The sequence below is a fragment of the Pleurodeles waltl genome, chromosome 3_2 (assembly GCF_031143425.1).
Source record: "Pleurodeles waltl isolate 20211129_DDA chromosome 3_2, aPleWal1.hap1.20221129, whole genome shotgun sequence".
NCBI lineage: Eukaryota > Metazoa > Chordata > Amphibia > Caudata > Salamandridae > Pleurodeles > Pleurodeles waltl.
Genome location: NC_090441.1, coordinates 100,107,978 through 100,128,009, shown reverse-complemented (window position 1 = coordinate 100,128,009; position 20,032 = coordinate 100,107,978). Strand labels below are relative to the sequence as shown.

General features: G+C 46.3%; 1 protein-coding gene across 1 annotated transcript in view; it reads left to right on the top strand.

The window, feature by feature from the left end:
• CASTOR2 (cytosolic arginine sensor for mTORC1 subunit 2) overlaps positions 1–20,032 on the top strand; it is a 333,451-nt gene that overhangs the window by 254,691 nt on the left and 58,728 nt on the right. The window contains exons 3-4 of the mRNA XM_069226913.1: positions 16,157–16,350; positions 18,094–18,226. Coding sequence (XP_069083014.1) covers positions 16,157–16,350; positions 18,094–18,226 — 327 coding nt within the window. The remainder of the gene's footprint in view (positions 1–16,156; positions 16,351–18,093; positions 18,227–20,032) is intronic.

Here is a 20,032-nt window from a genome sequence, read left to right as displayed (position 1 = left end):
GCCATGTGATGCCGCACAGGGGACAACCAAGCACCAAATGGTGGTCATTGACGCTGAAAAATAAAAATAAAAGGAAAAAACAGACAATTCCAGACCCAACCACTAGATGGCGGAATAATGCACAACATGTGAATCCAGAAAATTCTTCAGGCTCCAAAACTACTACTACTGGTAAGTAACCATTTCGTTTTGCGCCAGTTATTCCTCAGTGGACTCAAATGGGTCCAGGTTGTTACGGGACAGTTTTTCCAACTCTCGCTGACGCCGTTATAGTTGGTAACGGTATATTTTGGGGCTGAAATTACCAGATAATTTGCTGAACATTTTAATGAGGCCTCTATTAGTGTCCAGATTAGTCACAACAAAGATATTACCCTGAATATGCATTTAGAGTGATAACTGAAATATTCTTGCAAGCCAGTGGGGAAAAATGCAAGTCCATTGCGAAACATTGCAATACAGGTCAAACTCACCTTTGTGTCATCACAACTCTTAAGTAGCTGAAAGTAATAGTCTTACTGATAGTCGAGCGTCTGACAATTCACGCAAAGCTTGTGTCCTGCTAGTATAGTATATTGTTAACACTCTAACGGATGCTCCATTTAGATGTCTGTTGTGTGCACTCATGTGATCAATACAGGGACACAGCATTTTGCGGATGGTTACACTGTGTCATTGAATTTACATCATGACTTTGGTGATGTGGTTAGCTAGTCCTTACTACAGACACAGTCAGCGCAGATCTGTCAACACCAGAAGCAGCTTCTGCAGTTCGGATGGGGCTTCACACTGACCCTAGGGTAGGTCGCTCCCCCCGCCGCTGCAGCTCCACCTGCCCAGGCTCCTGACACCTCCCAGCAAGACCAGCTAAACTGTAAGTACTCCCCCCACCCAGCCCCACACCCAGCCCCGCGCCACTCACCTCTCTTTCCCTGAACTTCTGTCTTCTGCCTTCCGCTCTCTCCTCCAACCTCTCTCCGCACCTCTGCTGTCCATCTCCCTTCGCTTCCTGCGCCTCCTTCCTGCTTCTGGTAGCCATCTTTCTCTGCTCCTCTTCTGCAGCCCACTTGCTGTGTGTTTCTGCTCTTCCTCTGTGCCCCGCTCCTCTTCCTCACCGCGTTTTCTTCCTGCTCTGCTCTTCCTCTCTGTTCTTCTTTTCTCCTCTGCACCCCGTCCTGCGTGTTCTTTCTTCTTTTTCTTCATCTGTGTTCTTCTGTGCACTTCTCCTCCTCTGCACCCCGTCCTGCGTGTTCTTTATTATTTTTCTTCATCTGTGTTCTTCTGTGCTCTTCTCCTCCTCTGCACCCCGTCCTGCGTGTTCTTTCTTCTTTTTCTTCATCTGTGTTCTTCTCCTCCTCTGCACCCCGTCCTGCGTGTTCTTTTCTTCTTTTTCTTCATCTGTGGCCTTCTCCTCATCTTCTGGATGCTTCCCTCCTCTGCTTCTCTGGTCTCTCCTCTTCTTCTTGACTCCTCTCTCCTCTTCTTCTTGACTCTTCTCTCTTGACTCTTCTCTCTTGACTTTTCTCTCCCCTCCCCCTCTTGACTCTTCTCTCCCCTCCCCCTCTTGACTCTTCTCCCCTGACTCTTCTCTCTTGACTCTTCTCTCTTGACTCTTCTCTCCCCTCCCCCTCTTGACTCTTCTCTCCCCCTCTTGACTCTTCTCCCCTGACTCTTCTACCCCTCTCTTCTGTTCTTCCTGACTCCTCTCCTCCTCTGTAATCCCCCCTTCCCTATCTTTTTTCCCTCCCCCTCTTCCTGACCCCCCGCCCTCTGCTTTCCCGCCACCACCTCCCGCTCGCCCCCCCCCCCCCCCCATGCTCCCATTCGTCTCCCGCCTCCCGCCCCCAGCTGACCCCTCCTCCCTCTTTTGGCGGCAGCTGCGCAGCCGCGCCGCTGGCACACCAAAGGCAAGCCCATCTGCGCCCGTCCGCGCCTGGACCGCGCCCAGCACCACGACCCCTGGCCCCCAGCACTCCCAAACTCCGCAGCACCGCTATGACCCCACCTCCCTCCACGCTTTCAACCCGGGGCGCTCCAGAACCTGCTTCCAAGCCAACCCTAAACACACCGATGGACCCTTCGCATGCCTCACCTGCAAACTCACCTTCCACCGCGACTGCACCCCGCCCGCCAGCCCACGTGCCAATAACCACCTCAAATGCATCCTGATCAACGCACGCTCCGTCCACAAGCATGCCATTGAACTATGGGACCTCCTGGACTCCACCGGACGTCGCCTTCATCACTGAGACCTGGATGAACGCCTCCTCGGCCCCCGACATCGCCATAGCCATCCCCGACGGCTACAAGATCACCAGGAGAGACCGCACCAACCAAGTCGGTGGAGGAATCGCCATCGTTTTCAAGGACTCCGTCAACATCACCACCTCCACCGAAGACACCACCCTCGCCGCCGAACACATGCACTTCCAGATCCACACCGACCCCAGGACCACCCTCAGAGGAACTCTCATCTACGGACCCCCTGGTCCACGCGCCCTCTTCAGCGAATCCATCGCAGACTTCATCTCCCCGCACGCCCTTGCCTCGCCGGACTACATCCTCCTCGGTGACCTCAACTTCCACCTGGAGCAGAACAACGACCCCAACACCACCACCCTGCTCAACAACCTCGCCAACCTCGGTCTCAAGCAACTGGTGAACACCCCCACCCACATCGCCGGACACACGCTCGACCCCATCTTCTCCGCCAGCTACCACGTATCCTTCAGCCACTCCTCCATAATACACTGGACTGACCACAGATTTGTCCACTTCACCTTCAGACGCAAGACTCTCCACCTCCGCACACAACCCATCCCATGCAGACATTGGAACAAAATCCCCACGGAACAGCTTCGCTCCACTCTCAGCGACAACCAACCCACCTTCTCTACCGACCCCATCGACGCATCCCTCAGCCTCACTCATTGGATCACCAACTGCGCGGACAACCTCGCACCTCTCAGACGCCTCCCAAGACAGACCAGCACCAGGAAACCTCAATGGTTCACAGACACCCTCAAGGAATCCAAACAAACCTGCTGTACCCTCGAGAAAGCGTGGCGCAAAGACCACACCGCAGAAAACATGTCTGCCCTCTAAAACGCCACCCGCGAACACCATCAGCTGATCCGTGCCACCAAAAGAACTTCCTTCACAGACAGACTGGACAAGAACACTCACAACAGCAAAGAACTCTTCAACATCGTCAAAGAGCTCTCCAATCCTAACGCCAACTCCAACTCCATCATGCCCTCACAAGACCTCTGCAACTCCCTCGCTACCTTCTTCCATCGTAAGATCACCGACCTACACGACAGCTTCAGACACCAGACCCAGCCAACCACCACAGAACCTACTACCCCAGCCATCACCCTCAACGCCTGGACTCACATCAGCACGGAGGAGACAAAAGCTACCATGAACTCCATCCACTCCGGTGCCCCCTCGAACCCCTGCCCACACTTCATATTCAACACAGCCGATGACATCATCGCCCCGCATCTCCAGACCATCATCAACAGCTCGTTTGCCTCTGCCGCCTTCCCCGAGAGCTGGAAACACGCAGAAGTCAATGCCCTCCTGAAGAAACCTACGGCGGACCCCAGCGACCTGAAGAACTTCCGCCCCATCTCGCTCCTCCCCTTCCCTGCCAAAGTCATAGAGAAGACCGTCAACAGGCAACTGACCAATTTCCTTGAAGACAACAACCTACTCGACCCCTCGCAGTCCGGATTCCGAGCCAATCACAGCACAGAAACCGCCCTCATCTCAGTCACAGACGACATCAGAACTCTGATGGACAACGGAGAAACAGTCGCCCTCATCCTCCTCGACCTCTCGGCTGCCTTCGACACCGTCTGCCACCGGACCCTAACATCCCGCCTGCGCTCCACCGGTATCCAAGGACTGGCCCTGGACTGGATCACCTCTTTCCTCTCTAACCGCTCCCAAAGAGTCTACCTCCCTCCGTTCCGCTCAGACCCCACCGAGATCATCTGCAGCGTCCCACAAGGCTCCTCGCTCAGCCCGACTCTCTTCAATGTCTACATGAGCCCCCTCGCCGACATCGTACGCAAACACAACATCAACATCACCTCATACGCCGACGACACTCAGCTGATACTTTCCCTCAACAAGGACCCCACTGGCGCCAAGACCAACCTGCAAGATGGAATGAAAGACATCGCAGAATGGATGAAACTCAGCCGTCTGAAACTGAACTCAGAAAAAACTGAAGTCCTCATCCTCGGAAACACCCCGTCCGCCTGGGACGACTCTTGGTGGCCCACGGCCCTAGGCCCCGCCCCAACCCCCTCAGTATAGGCACGCAACCTCGGATTCATCCTGGACCCGCTTTTCACCATGACCAAACAAGTCAATGCCGTATCACCCTCCTGCTTCCTCACTCTCCGCATGCTCCGAAAGATCTTCCGCTGGATCCCTGCCGACACCAGAAAAACTGTGACCCACGCCCTCGTCACAAGCCGCCTGGACTACGGAAACACCCTATACGCAGGAACCACTGCTAAACTCCAGAAACGTCTGCAGTGAATTAAAAACGCCTCCGCCCGCCTCATCCTCGACATACCCCGCAACAGCCACATCTCCGCCCACCTGAGACACCTGCACTGGCTTCCCGTCTGCAAAAGAATCACCTTCCGGCTCCTCACCCACACACACAAAGCCCTCCACAACAAGGGACCCGAATACCTCAACCGTCGCCTCAGTTTCTACACGCCCACCCGTCAACTTCGCTCCGCCAACCTCGCACTCGCCGCCGTCCCTCGCATCCGCCGCACCACGGCAGGTGGGAAATCCTTCTCCTACCTAGCGGCCAAGACATGGAACTCCCTCCCCGCCAACCTCAGGACCACCCTGCATTCCGGAGGCAGCTCAAAACCTGGCTCTTCGAGCAGCAGTAACCCCCTTCCCCTAGCGCCTTGAGACCCTCACGGGTGAGTACCGCGCTTTATAAATGTTTTTGATTTGATTGATTTGATTGACACCGGAGTCCTGCAGCCCTGGTACCTGCTGTTATCCACCCTTCTCCCGCTGAAGTTGGGTTCTCCCCAGGTAACCCTCATCAGACCCCTTCATGCGGTGCAAGCCAGGTGTGTTGGCTTTGCCAGCGCCTATTGCTAAAAGGTGCAGATCTACACTGTTGTACTGCTGAAGTATTTTCCAGGGCATCAGTTCTGGGGAGAGAGCTCAAGTACATTCAGAAGCGTCCCTGTTGGGTTATTTCCAGTTTCTTTCAGCGGGATCAAACTGCAAATGTGCAAACATCTTATTACATCTGTAGGGGTTAGTTTATCCGGAGCTGTTTTAGAATGAGCATGTAACATTTTTTTTATTGCACACCTTGTTGCCTGCCATCATTTTTAAAAATGTTCATTGTTGAACATTGCCTCAAGTGATGGTATAAACTATACCAATGAGAAGGATGCACTTGGGCTGACGCCTTGGTTTACGATGAACAAGCTGTGCATGGAAGGTTTGCATCTCTGTTGTCATGTAAAGGTTGATATTGAGCTCCTTATATTTTTCAGATCATTTTTATTCTATTTTGGCCTGAGTTACCCATAGCATTGTATTTTTACTTGTGAGTTGATTCCAGAATTACAGACTGACTGTTGCGCTCAGAGAAGGGAAGGGAGAACTTTAAGACGGGCCTAAAATTACTTCTGGTGGTCTGTGGGTCCGGCTCATAGAAAACATAGACTTCTTGAAATTCAAAATCATTTCCTAGGTTATGCCTGAAAACCTGCACGTTTTACAAGTTTTCCAGGCTGCGCCTTTGAAATTGTTGTGACACCCATTTGCTAATCTGCCGCGGTCCCCGGTACAGTTGTGCAGCAGGCGCTGGGAAGAATGCCCTCGCCTGTGTGCAAGGGTATTGTTTTCTGTTTTTTTCCCAATACATAGGGAAATGGATTTACTGCACCCGCTCTTCAATGTCACATCCACCTGCATGAACATCGATGCTCTAGTGAATCTTTTCACTGGTGTAAGACCATTTTTGTGAATTGCAAATGTAGTTTTGGACTCAGAAAAGCCTATTTGCATATGTAAGGCTAGGCAGGTTTGGAGAGTATTTTTATGTATAGCTCTTCTGCAGGTGAAACCAATGAAAACATTCTAGAAAGGAGTGATTTGCAATGCAGTGATTTTATGTATAGAATTAAGTAGATGATACAAAAACCTATCAATTGAATGATTCCAAAAGCGTGGAAATCCTGAGTAATTCTCAAAGATCTTTGATTTATACAGCAACGAACGAATTTGAATTTGTGTTAAAATCACTAATACCGCTCGTCCCATCTGCTAGATTATTGCCTTAAATGTGACTTGACCCATAAATATGCTTCAATCCAAAAAGCAACACAATATCCGCATTCCATTGCTCAAATGTAGGCCACAAAGCCAATCCTGCAATTTTTGCAATTGTGACTTTTGACATTTTATAGAATTGCAAATTATTGTGTACAATCGCAAAAGGTAAAATATACACACCAGACAACACAATTGCTTGAAACAGGAACCCAGTTGTAACCTGAGCTCAGACTGGTGTTGTGCCCTGTCCAAAATAATGTTGCACTTAGTGCAATCAGACTTTTCTCTTTCACAAAGAATCTGCCAGTCACCCCACCAAATGCCGTTCTAGTCTCCCACACTGTCCTGTACTGTGGATGCACACTCTAAATCCTGCATTACACTCCAGTGCAGTCACAAGTGAAGATATGATGTTCTTTCATATAGAACAGTGAAACTCAGAGTGCGGCCCTCCTTGACCTTTAAATTCGGCCCCATGGTAAACAGCAACACTGAGCTGCTGTTTCCTTGAGGCAGCACTAATGTTCCAAAATATTTTAACTAAAAGGGCAAGCCATTATTTCCAACTAAACTGACTTATTAACGAAAGTCAGAAAAAATAAGTAAAGGTGTCCTGCACCACGTGACTTTAGAAGCACATTCTTTTTTAAAGAATCTTGCAACAAATGTGAAAAAATGTGAAGGGCTCTACAAAAATCAAAAAAGTGCATTTGTTTAACATGCAGAAGGTTTCACCTTAGTGATAGTTTTCAAACATGAGTTTAGAGACATTCATGCTTCTCCCAACCCTGAAAACAATGCAAATAGTGAACTAAGAGACAAGTCAGTTGTTATGTTCACGGTTTGAGTGGCCTGATTTGCTGTTATACATGGACCACACCTGGCACCCTGCTGGCATCTCTGCGGCCCTCGGTCACGTGACACGCCAAACCTTTTGGCCCCCTGGAAAATGTTTGCGAACACCCATGATATAGAACTATGGTATATAATGACATTTAATCTACTTAAATAGTGTTTCTGAATCACAAGCCTATCCACGTCTGCACTGTATGGGAAGTGACGTTGTGACCAAGCCGTGAGGGCCCAGAGAGGGCCACTTATTCCTTCTGCTAGTTTCCCATCATCTGGATCTGGCTGTGGTCCGTAGGATTGGTACCTTGTCCACAGGCCCACAGCGCTCCTTTTGCAACAGTATGCCTGCTGTAATTCTAAAAATGGGGGAGCCCGCCACAATGTGTACTTTGCTCACTGGGATGCTCTTACGAATTATATTTGGATAATTATGACAACGTTTTCTGACGTTGTGCAGAGCAACAAGCTTGACATATCATATGGTTTCCAGTCTCATTCGAAGTGTTATTTTGTTTAACAATCTTCTGGACATAGCAGCGTCCCATGTGCATGTGGCTGACCCCTCTAAACTCTTCCCTTAGCACAGGGTTGACGCTCTCAAACCCGCCAAGATAAGTGATACACCACGTTGAGCCCCTGTCCAGTCCTCGCTCGTTCCACCCAATAATCTCTTTTTTTCCTGCACCTTAGTCCATCTGCTCTACCAATGCTGACATTTGGTGGAATTCCGGGCATCTCCTCAGAAGACCTTTCTACAGGTGGGCTCAGTGGACTTTATATAGATTAGCTGATTGCAAATGTAGAGGAACTCATTTCAGTCAAAAACTGTGCATGTGGAACCATAGGTGCCTGGTGGCCTTTAAACTTTTAATGCGGATTTCCCCCGTCTTGCATAAAGTATCTCAGCCTGGGCCCTCCACCTGGGGAATATGTTCAGGTCAGTAAGACCCAAATAGAGGGGACTGACACTACATGGCAAAGGCTGAGGAAGATCATCTTTCATTTCACTACTGTGGCTTCCATCACTCCCATAACCCTGAGTTCTGTCGGGAAATTGTGAAACACGTTGTGGATTAGATGGAAAGAAAAGTATCACCAGGTATTGTTTGTGGAGCGGTATTCTGAATGATTTCCTAAAACATGGATCTTGTCTCATTTGAGCCAGTCTAGATTTTGGGTGTGTACCTGAAAAAGGTCTGATATTAAGGTTTTGTCTTAATTCAATCATACATCCTTGGAATCTCCTAGTCTCTGCTCTTGATAGTTTGGGGTGCACTGTTCTATTAATGAAGCATGAATTTTCAAAGCAGGTAATGTGAGACAGCCACCACAATGATGATACACTGGACCATGTTGAAACCACTTGTGATTCCTTGCAAGGACCTGCACCTCATTTGAATGTAAAATTAGACTGCACGGTGAAGCCTCCTTCCGTAGTCCTTCGGTGCTACTGGATTGTCACATGCTTGCAAAATCTGAGCACTAAGGGGGATTACGACCCTGGCGGCCGACGGAACACTGGCGGTAACACTGCCAACAGCCTGGCGGTGTTCCGCCAGTGTATTATGACCATGTATTACGGCCATATCGCCGGCCCCTCCACTATACCGCCAGGCTTCCGCCAGGCGGTCATAATCCCCAGAGTCCCCAACCGCCAGCCTGTCCATGGCGGTAAACACTGCCATGGAAAGGCTGGCGGTAAGGGGGACTCGGGTGCCCCTGGGTGTCCCTGCACTGCCCATGCACTTGGCATGGGCAGTGCAGGGGCCCCCAGGCACAGCCCCATAGCGCCTTTCACTGCCCGAAATGTGCGACAGGTGCTGCTGCACCCACTGCACATCAACATTGCCGCCAGGCTCTATTATGAGCCGGCTTCAATGTTGATGTGACTTTTCCGCTGGGCCAGCGGAAATGTCAAAATAGGGTGCCACTAATACCGCCAGCACTAGCGGTAATGTGGCGCCCGCAGCTTCGGCGGTCTTTTTTCAAGACAGCCGAAGTCGTAATGAGGGCCTATATGTTTAATATGTGCTGTGTGGTAATGTAAATGATCCAAACGTGACTGTAGACACCTTAAAATGGGCATTGATCTTAGAATGGTTTTGAATAATTCCCACTAAGGCCTTGGTTCGCATACAATTGCAATATATGGAGGCCCACGGAACCAATGGTCTTTCTTTTCCTTATCACCATTGCTGGAAAATGTAAACAGTGAGCATGCTGGTGACATCTCATCTACCACAAACAAGGCATCTGTCCACAGGCACATGTTTGGATGATTCAAAACTGCACGCTGAAATAATATAGGGTTTCTCTTAAAACAGGTCTCACTCTGGTGATGCAGTTCCAGTTCTAAAGTACTTCTAGCACTGTGACTGAGAAAGACATAGACCACTCTGTCCGTAATGACCTGGAGGTAGTTGGTACTCCGTTTAAGACAGATATCCTGTATTTTACTATTATTTAAGAAGGTTAGTTTTGAATTTGGAATCCTGAATTTTGAGTGTTCAACTGCCTCAACCTTTAATCCACTACATCTTGTACTGGTCCATGTAAAAGTCCATCGTTTTATCAATTTTGTTGTTTAGAGTGTTGAAAACCCTACATATTTTGCCCTGAAAAGGGAATAGAAGCATGGCCATATAAAGTGATGCGCCATATTGACAATTACAACACTCTTCAAAGATTATTGCAGTAGTCCAGCTATTAGTCTTGCCAGTCCCTCCAGCTTTCATTTATCTTGCGCTGTGACAAGAACAGCAAATTTGTAATTGTATGTGTATTTTGGTGCGTTATTTTGCCTTCCTGTAGTGCTGGTTACCAGTGTTGTGGCATTACAGTGCATTGTCTATCAGGGCTCCCTTTCGTGAGGGTCTGCAACGCCAGCCATTGGACTCTGGGAACTAGTGTGTGAGGTCTGTGCTGGTTTCTTGGTGTTTGGCTATGTGTGCTAGTAAAGAGTTAGTATGAAAGTACTGGGCGATCTTCTGGTGATCAGTATGTGTATGAGTGGATGTGCCATAGTAATTTCCTGTTCTGCGTAATATGATTGGGTGATTGATTGTGTATTGCTCATCAAGATCGTAGTGTTTTCTGTCCACCCAGATTGATCTCTTATACGCCAACGTTGTTCACGTTTATGCTATGTTATAGGCATGTTTCTAGAGTACCATTGATTTGCCACCTGCACGGCTGAGTCATTAAGGTGTGCTTGATGGTGAGCATGATCACTTTAGCATGGCATATCTGGGCTTGGCCATTGGTTGGGGCTGTTTGGGACAGCGGTGGGTGATGGTGTTTTGAGTGTGGAATGTTGTTGGACTTCGGATGAGCCCAAAATATAGTTTATCCGTGGCGGGGCGGGGGAGGGGAGTTGGAAGCACATGGCAAGGGCTTTCTATAATTCACTTATAAAGCCTAGGGCCCAAATTATGAGATGGGGCAGTGCTTAATTTGAGCCGGTGGTTTACGGTGCGGGGCACCCACACTTTTTTTTCTGTTTCTGGCATTTACTGTGAGCAAAATACACAAATAGGAAAGCTGGAGGAAGACAAAAACGAAAAAGCGTCACAAAGGAAGACAGTAGAAAGCTGCAAGAGTGAGCTGGAGGGTCAGGGAGTGGCTGTAAATGGATTAAAGAGGCCCGAGATGCCTTCAGGATTACGCTGCCTCAGTATCCCGCCGCAGCCGCGTGTTGCAAATGAGAGCTTTGGCCAACGGCACGTTTTTATTCACAAATTAAGCACTGGGTGGGGGTCAAATGATCCGTGTACAAATAGATTATGCAAGGAGTGGAATTCTGAACGCTTGATAATTATTGCTGCTGTTTTCCCTTGCTTAACAGGTTTAACTTGACAAAATTGCTTTGTGGAAAAGGTCCGGAAAAAAGATATACATATGAAATCCGGTGCTTTAAAAAGAAGATTCTACGTGTTATGCTTCCTTTCCAAGTATAAAACGTTCACATGCAGCTCTCTACCGCACACGGTAAATGCCCCATTCCAGGGTAATGACGGCTACAGAAAATACTTCACCCATTTGAGACCTGCTCGGAATCGGGGCTCAAGTGTGGCGAGTCTTGGAATGGGAGTTATGTGTTGTATAACATTTCAGAAAGGCTGGAACAGTTACAGAATGTTGCACTCTCGACACCGAATGCCAAACCAATGACGAATTCCCTTTTCTTTTGCAGTTTTTAAATCATTGCCCTCACTGAGTCTGCGTTAATAGTTCATGTTTCACCAGCGCCGCTGGCATGTTGAGACATTTTGCTGCTCTCCCTCCAAAGAATTTATTTGTTGCATTTTAAATAGATTTGGCCAGTACTAGTGGCGCTTGTTAGGTGTTAGCTGGACTTGTACTTCTCCATGTGGCTGTCTGACCGGCCATGTTGAAATGTTGACATTTTCCTTCCAGTCCTTTGCATCCTCACTTAACAGAGAGAAAGTGAAGTGAAGTAAAGTAGAACAGTGTAGCCTAGTGGCTGAAAAGGGTATTACTGACAAGGAGGAGGTCTCAAGAAACTCTGATGACAATGTAACATAACAATAAGGTGATTCCATAAGATGATAAACTGACTAGTATTATGTTTGTTCTTTCTTTCGTACCTGGATGCATTATAATTAGTGTTCAATTTGTAAAAACTAAGTGCAGGGGAGGGAAGGGGGGCCAACTATGCTGTCGAACGTCAGAGTTTCTGAACACTGTTTGTGTAGTATTGATTCCATCTCATGCCTCTTCTTACTCACTACCCTACACTTGCTTTCTTTTTATGTTTCTCACTTGCGGCTTCTTTTTCGTCTCTGCTTTCTTGTTTTCTCCCTGCTTTCCTATCTTTCTCTTCCTCTTTTGTTTCTTTACTTCTTTTCTGTCTCTGGGTCAAAGTCTGATGATACAAAATAAGTCCTGCTCACCAAAAGTGGATGCCAGTGGCCAGCGCCTCCAAACACCACCACAAATTAAGCACTACTTAGCATGTTTTTCAAGCTTATAAAGCACCGCATTTACACTCTGTAGTTACCAATCTACTTTTTATATTATATCCACAGTTCTCCCATTGGTTAGAGGTACAACTCACATTTTAAAGTAAATTATGGTTACGGATAGCATTCCCAAAAAGATAGCATTAACACAACCTTTGCAAGAATTTGCTGCTGAACCAACTACTGGTAGTTGTAGAGTCTCCGGCACAAGAGGTCGTTCAAGCTGGTATGTACACCCCCAGCAGAGTGGATTGTTTGGTACTAAATTCAGCTGTGGTGCTACCAACATTCAAAAGCCAAAATGACACCTAGGCCAGTACATAGGTTCAAGCACAAGGGAGCTCTCCGGTGGTGTGGGCCAAAACACGCTGTCAGTGTTAAGTTGTGTCTAGCTCTTGATTTTCAGAACCTTCTTAAGGCAATATTATCCCAAGTCCCCATCTTGAGGGTGAATCAAAATTCAGGCCAAAACATACAGTTTTACAAAGACCCTATGTAGGAGGCTGGCGGAGATGTATCCCGTGGAAGTACGTGGTGTTTCTGGTCACCAAGTCTGTATACGCCAGGGCCACTGAAGTAGCCTTTTGCTAAAACAAGGTGTGTCACAATTGAGTCCCTGATAAAGTGCAACAACAACTAACCACTGATTAGAATCCTCCAAGCATTGTTCGACTCACCTCAACTTGCCCTTGTTTGTGTGTGGTTGCAGGATTTCTTAATTCGATCCACATAAATCCAGGAGCATAGTGAATTTTCCCACAAACTGAAATGCCATATGGCTTCACAAGAGGGCCTGTTGCCTCATCAGTACAAGTGGCGAAGAGACTGGCCTTCCATGTGAAGTGTCTGTCATAACTGAAGTAACCAAGGATCTTTGCATACCTTTGATAGTTTTGAAAATTATCAGTCGGTCCATCTTGAAGGCCCCAGTGTGTCCCCAAAATATGTCAGTTCCACAGAAGTCCTTGCTTTGGGCTAATTGGGTTTGGGAACACCTAGCCTTCAGTTCAATGGCTTGTGTAAGTCCAAAATGATGCAGCTCAGTTGCAGTACTTGAACAAAAAAAAGGAGACATGTTAACCTCTTTCTAGTCAAACAACTTCAATTCAAGGTGTCCACGCTCTAGTTCGTCTTTCATGAAGATGCTTGTAAGTGTAGGATGCAACACAAATTAGGCAATAAGGAACTCTGGAAGGATTTTCAGTAAAATTAAAACTTTTGAGCAGTTAGGTTTTGCTCGTATTGAAAATCTTGCCCATGTTAGGAAGCTAATTTGCTTCTCTAAACACAACTGGGAGAATCAGGAGTCATTTTTAGTTTTCCCCAGTAGGCATGGCTGGTGTGTTTGTTTTAAAAATGTTGTAAGCCTTCCTCGGAAATGTTATTAATTGCTTAAGTCACTGTGTCACTGCCTAATGAATTTAGCAGAAACCAGACGCTGTCTTGGTTTGTTTAGTTGGCAGTGCCATCCACGTATGATAGTGACCCACAGTTCCAATTTCGCATAGTTTGTGCAGCACCCATTGTTTCTTAACAGTTGGATTTCATTCATACTGAATGTGTTACATGATTTATGCCGACCATCAATGATAGCATGTTAAATTAGAAGGTTAAAAACAGAGGGACCCTTCCCATGCCTTAAAGGCACCATCCTTTGAACGGTGTCACAATACCTCTTAAATCCCAAGCGAATATCTCCAGACAAAGGAACATTCTGGAATTTTAACTGTTACTGATTGCTAGAGATGCAGGACTGTGTAAAGACAACTTTGTTGTCTACAATGTATGGGTGTTTTAATCAGATTAGGGGGTCATCAAGAGTTTGGCGGATGGAAAAGGCCGTTTCCCACTGGGTCAGCAGTCGGAAACAGAGTTTTCACCCGCTGGCCCAGCTGGAAACAGCCCACAACATTGCTGCCGGCTCATAATTGCGCCGGCGGCTATGTTGCGGTGTATAGGGTGTACCAGCACCCGTCGTGCTTTCCACTGACGTAAAAGAGGCAGTGGGTGTCGTTAAGTGTATGTTGTTTAAATTCGATGTGCGCTGCATCCGAATTTATGAATGGATAGAGGTGAGTTAGGAGCAAACATACTTTCCTTGTAGTCCTTTTCTTTTTTCTGTACTCATTCTCCGAATTCAGAGCCATTAGAATATTATGATTTAGTCACGTGATATGGGAATAACAGGAAACATGTTTCATTGCCAACCTGTTTTTGTTACAGTATTGTCTGTGTGTCTCAGTAGCAATGGACCAGTTCTTTAATTCACCATTCACCATACAGGGAGTGCAGAATTATTAGGCAAGTTGTATTTTTGAGGATTAATTTTATTATTGAACAACAACCATGTTCTCAATGAACCCAAAAAACTAATTAATATCAAAGCTGAATATTTTTGGAAGTAGTTTTTAGTTTGTTTTTAGTTTTAGCCATGTTAGGGGGATATCTGTGTGTGCAGGTGACTATTACTGTGCATAATTATTAGGCAACTTAACAAAAAAAATATATATACCCATTTCAATTATTTATTATTACCAGTGAAACCAATATAACATCTCAACATTCACAAATATACATTTCTGACATTCAAAAACAAATCAGTGACCAATATAGCCACCTTTCTTTGCAAGGACACTCAAAAGCCATGGATGCTGTCAGTGTTTTGATCTGTTCACCATCAACATTGCGTGCAGCAGCAACCACAGCCTCCCAGACACTGTTCAGAGAGGTGTACTGTTTTCCCTCCTTGTAAATCTCACATTTGATGATGGACCACAGGTTCTCAATGGGGTTCAGATCAGGTGAACAAGGAGGCCATGTCATTAGATTTCCTTCTTTTATACCCTTTCTTGCCAGCCACGCTGTGGAGTACTTGGACGCGTGTGATGGAGCATTGTCCTGCATGAAAATCATTGTTTTTCTTGAAGGAGGCAGACTTCTTCCTGTACCACTGCTTGAAGAAGGTGTCTTCCAGGAACTGGCAGTAGGACTGGGAGTTGAGCTTGACTCCATCCTCAACCCGAAAAGGCCCCACAAGCTCATCTTTCATGATACCAGCCCAAACCAGTACTCCACCTCCACCTTGCTGGCGTCTGAGTCGGACTGGAGCTCTCTGCCCTTTACCAATCCAGCCACGGGCCCATCCATCTGGCCCATCAAGACTCACTCTCATTTCATCAGTCCATAAAACCTTAGAAAAATCAGTCTTGAGATATTTCTTGGCCCAGTCTTGACGTTTCAGCTTGTGTGTCTTGTTCAGTGGTGGTCGTCTTTCAGCCTTTCTTACCTTGGCCATGTCTCTGAGTATTGCACACCTTGTGCTTTTGGGCACTCCAGTGATGTTGCAGCTCTGAAATATGGCCAAACTGGTGGCAAGTGGCATCGTGGCAGCTGCACGCTTGACTTTTCTCAGTTCATGGGCAGTTATTTTGCGCCTTGGTTTTTCCACACGCTTCTTGCGACCCTGTTGACTATTTTGAATGAAACGCTTGATTGTTCGCTGATCACGCTTCAGAAGCTTTGCAATTTTAAGAGTGCTGCATCCCTCTGCAAGATATCTCACTATTTTTGACTTTTCTGAGCCTGTCAAGTCCTTCTTTTGACCCATTTTGCCAAAGGAAAGGAAGTTGCCTAATAATTATGCACACCTGATATAGGGTGTTGATGTCATTAGACCACACCCCTTCTCATTACAGAGATGCACATCACCTAATATGCTTAATTGGTAGTAGGCTTTCGAGCCTATACAGCTTGGAGTAAGACAACATGCATAAAGAGGATGATGTGGTCAAAATACTCATTTGCCTAATAATTCTGCACTCCCTGTATTTTGTATTCGCTGAATCGCTCAGGTTACTCCATTTCATATTATCTCATTTTATCTCTGTATTATCTGTTTGTTATTTTTGCATTTTTAATGTTGCCTTTTGTTCATTAAAATTAAAAAGAGCTGAATTTAACCTTTGTGCTTTATTGATTTTCAGAACTTCCATCATCCGAACACTTGAGCGTAGCAGATGCAACATGGCTGGCTTTGAACGTGGTCTCTGGGGGAGGGAGTTTTTCGAGCTCTCAACCAATCGGGGTGACCAAGATTGCCAAATCAGTGATCGCACCACTGGCAGACCAGAACATCTCAGTATTTATGCTCTCCACCTACCAGACAGACTTTATTTTGGTAAGAAGAAAGTATATGCAGGGTATACTCTACAGTGACCAACCACCAATTAAATTCTTTTTATAACCAGTTCCAAAAAAATATTGGTGACATTCATCTTAGCTTAAACTTGTCAAGCACAGCTGCAATGGGTATAATTTAGAAAAGAGGAATACATTTACAATCCTCAGAGAAGTAGGGGTAAGTAAGCACACACCACCAATCATATTTTAATATATTCTGTTTGTGTATAGAGGTGAGTGATTTGCTTAGTAACATAGCAGTCAAAACGCTAAAAAAATTGTAAGATGGAGTCTGTGTTCTGGTGCATGGGGAAGGTACCATGAGTCGCATCAAAACCAAAACTCTGTCTTCAACTAAAAACTACATACTGTTAGCGCAGCTTAGCACTGCTCTGTATGGCCCTGTATGGTATGGCTGTGAAATTAAAAGTACTTTCTTTTTCATAAATTTAAGCACTGCACTGGACCAATATCATATGGCTCTTAGGAACAAGGTGAGGGATATCCTTGTGGAGCTTGTTTAAGTCCAATAGTGAAACTGGGCGGTACGCACTCTAGGAGGTTACAGTGTTAGGAACCCAGGGAGAAAGTGCTGAGGCGTCAGGTTCTCTTAGTCCCTTCACCAAAGGTTTACCCAGACACACTCAAATGTGTCCCCAGATTTGCTGTACAGTGATTCCCCAAAACATTCCCCCAGTTGCCAGGTTACTGCTGTCACCTAGTCCAGGAGTTATTCTTTTGGGTGGATTAAGACTGACACACTGAACTTTCAGGTGGCACTGCAGAAAGCTAAAGCTGAGCAAGAGGAGAAGGCCAAAGAGTTTTAAAGTGAGAAGTTAAGATTAGCTCACCAAGAACGAAACAAAAGGAGGTGGGAAGGACAAGAGGAAAGGGCCATAAAAGAAAATAAAAAAGAGAAGAGAGGAGGAAAAGCATAAAAAAGAACAAATTAGAGTGAGAGAGACAGAAGATAGTTTTTAAGAAGGAAAAGCTCGGGGTGGCAGAGGAGACAGCTACATCTGGGTAAGGCATCCACCTCCAGATCTGCAGCAGTACTTGCAAAGGTTCCAAAAGAGCTTGTCCACATGCATGTGGAAGACCAGTGTCCTACATAATGTCAACTACTTTGATGACCGCATGATGTTAACAAGTTGAACAATGCCCTGAAGAAGTTCTTGGAACAAAACACGTTGGCTGTGGTTGTATTGACTTTAAAGAAACATTTATCAAACCAGATAAGGAGAATCAACACATAATTGTTGCTATTTAGGAATCAACAAGAATGGCTGACTGAAATGTAAGTGCCTCCTTATCTAATTGTACTACTCTAACCATTACAAAGCAGAAGCCCAAGAAAAGCAAATACACATTTAAAAGCTAAAAGGGTGGTCTTTCTATTTTTCACCGTCCGGCTGACATGAGTCATGGCATTAGATTCCTGGATGGTTTATGTAGGCGAGTGTCATCTGTTCCCATGGTGGCACTGTGGAACCCAACATTTCTTGGAAACATGGCTGTGTTAGTGAGGGTTCCAGTGTGGATGACATGGTGTTTAGTTTAATTGCCAGTAGTGCAAGCAGACACATTGTAGGCAGGATAATTGGTAAAGTAACATAACATCCTCCTGGAATCAAGTTCTTTCTACCCTGCACCCAGTGTTCCAGAAGCAGAGGTATGGCAATATCTGCTCAGAAGTGCCCAACCATTGGCAAACAATGAGTGCTGATGCCTTCTCTTTCAGATACGCGAGCGGGACCTGCCCTTTGTGATGCACACTCTTGCAGCCGAGTTTACCATCCTGAGAGTAGTGAACGGGGAGACCGTGGCAGCGGACAATTTTGGTGTAACAAATGGATTTGGAAAGTCTAAACTTGGTAAGCTTCTTTGAGCATTCATACTAATCTCTTGCAGGTATCACTGCGGTGATGGTAGACAACATGTCATGACATTATATTAATTTACCTTTCAGGCTGATACTGGGTACAAAACATTTATATCAGTGCATTTATCACCATCCAGGGACAGACTCTAAGATGATAACATATTATTTGTAATGAATGTTTGCTTCTGTTCTTGACTTATGGCAACATTACACCACCTAGTACTGGGATTTGAAATTATAACCTTGCATAATAAAAAAAAATATTGATGCCAGGGTACACGCAGTTAGTCCATATCAGACATGCCTGGCTCTCCCGTTGACGTTCCCAGCAACCAGGGTTTCTCTTTCATGCGTTTCCACTGCCCTTGGCATGCCTAACCCTTTCTTAGCAACTGGGGTTTCTATTTCTTTCTGTTCATTGTTCTCACCGTTCCTAGCCAAAGTTTCATCCTACCCTGTTAGACCTGACAGCCTTAGGGTGGTCACCCCTAACTTTTTGCCTGCCTCCCTCCACTTTTTGGACACTGTTTTTGCTGGCTTTTAGACTCTGCGCACTTTACCACTGCTAACCAGTGCTAAAGTGCATATGCTCTCTCCCTTAAAACATGGTAACCTTGAATCATACCTGATTGGACTATTTAATTTACTTATAAGTCCCTAGTAATGTGCACTCTCTAGGGCCTGTAGATTAAATGCTACTAGTGGGCCTGCAGCACTGGTTGTGCCAACCACTTAAGTAGCCCCTTTTCCTTGTCTCAGGCCTGCCACTGCAAGTCCTGGGTGTGCAGTTTCACTGTCACCTCGACTTGGCATTTAAAAGTACTTGCCAAGCCTAAACCTCCCCTTTCTCCACATATAAGTCACCTCTAATGTATGCCCTAGGTAACCCCTAGAGCAGGGTGCTGTGTGGGTGAAAGGCAGGACATGTACCTGTGTAGTTTACATGTCCTGGTAGTGTAAAACTCCTAAATTCGTTTTTGCACTACTGTGAGCCCTGCTCCCTTCATAGGCTAACATTGGGGCTGCCCTCATACAGTATTGAAGTGGTAGCTGCTGATCTGAAAGGAGTAGGAAGGTCATATTTAGTATGGCCAGAATGGTAATATAAAATCCTGCTGACTGGTGAAGTTGGATTTAATATTACTATTCTAGAAATGCCACTTTTTGAAAGTGAGCATTTCTTTGCACTTAAATCTTTCTGTGCCTTACAATCCACGTCTGGCTGGGCTTAGTTGACAGCTCCTTGTGCATTCACTCAGACACACCCCAAACACAGGGTACTCAGCCTCACTTGCAAACATCTGCATTTTGAATGGGTCTTCCTGGGCTGGGAGGGTGGAGGGCCTGCTCTCACACAAAGGACTGCCACACCCCCTACTGGGACCCTGGCAGACAGGATTGAACTGAAAGGGGACCTGGTGCACTTCTTAGCCACTCTTTGAAGTCTCCCCCACTTCAAAGGCACATTTGGGTATAAAACAGGGCCTTTGCCCTACCTCATCAGACACTTGCTGGAGAATAAACCTGAACCAGAAACTACATCCTGCCAAGAAGAACTGCCTGGCTGCTCAAAGGACTCAACTGTCTGCTTTCTACAAAGGACTGCTTTGCCTTGCTGTTGGCCTGCTGCCTTGCTGAACTCTTGTCTGGCTGTGAAAGTGCTCTCCAAGGGCTTGGATAGAGCTTGCCTCCTGTTCCCTGAAGTCTCAGGACCAAAAAGACTTCTCTTTTTCACTTGGACACTCCGTGCGCCGAAATTTTTGACGCACAGCTTGTTCCGCTGCGAGAAAAACGCCGC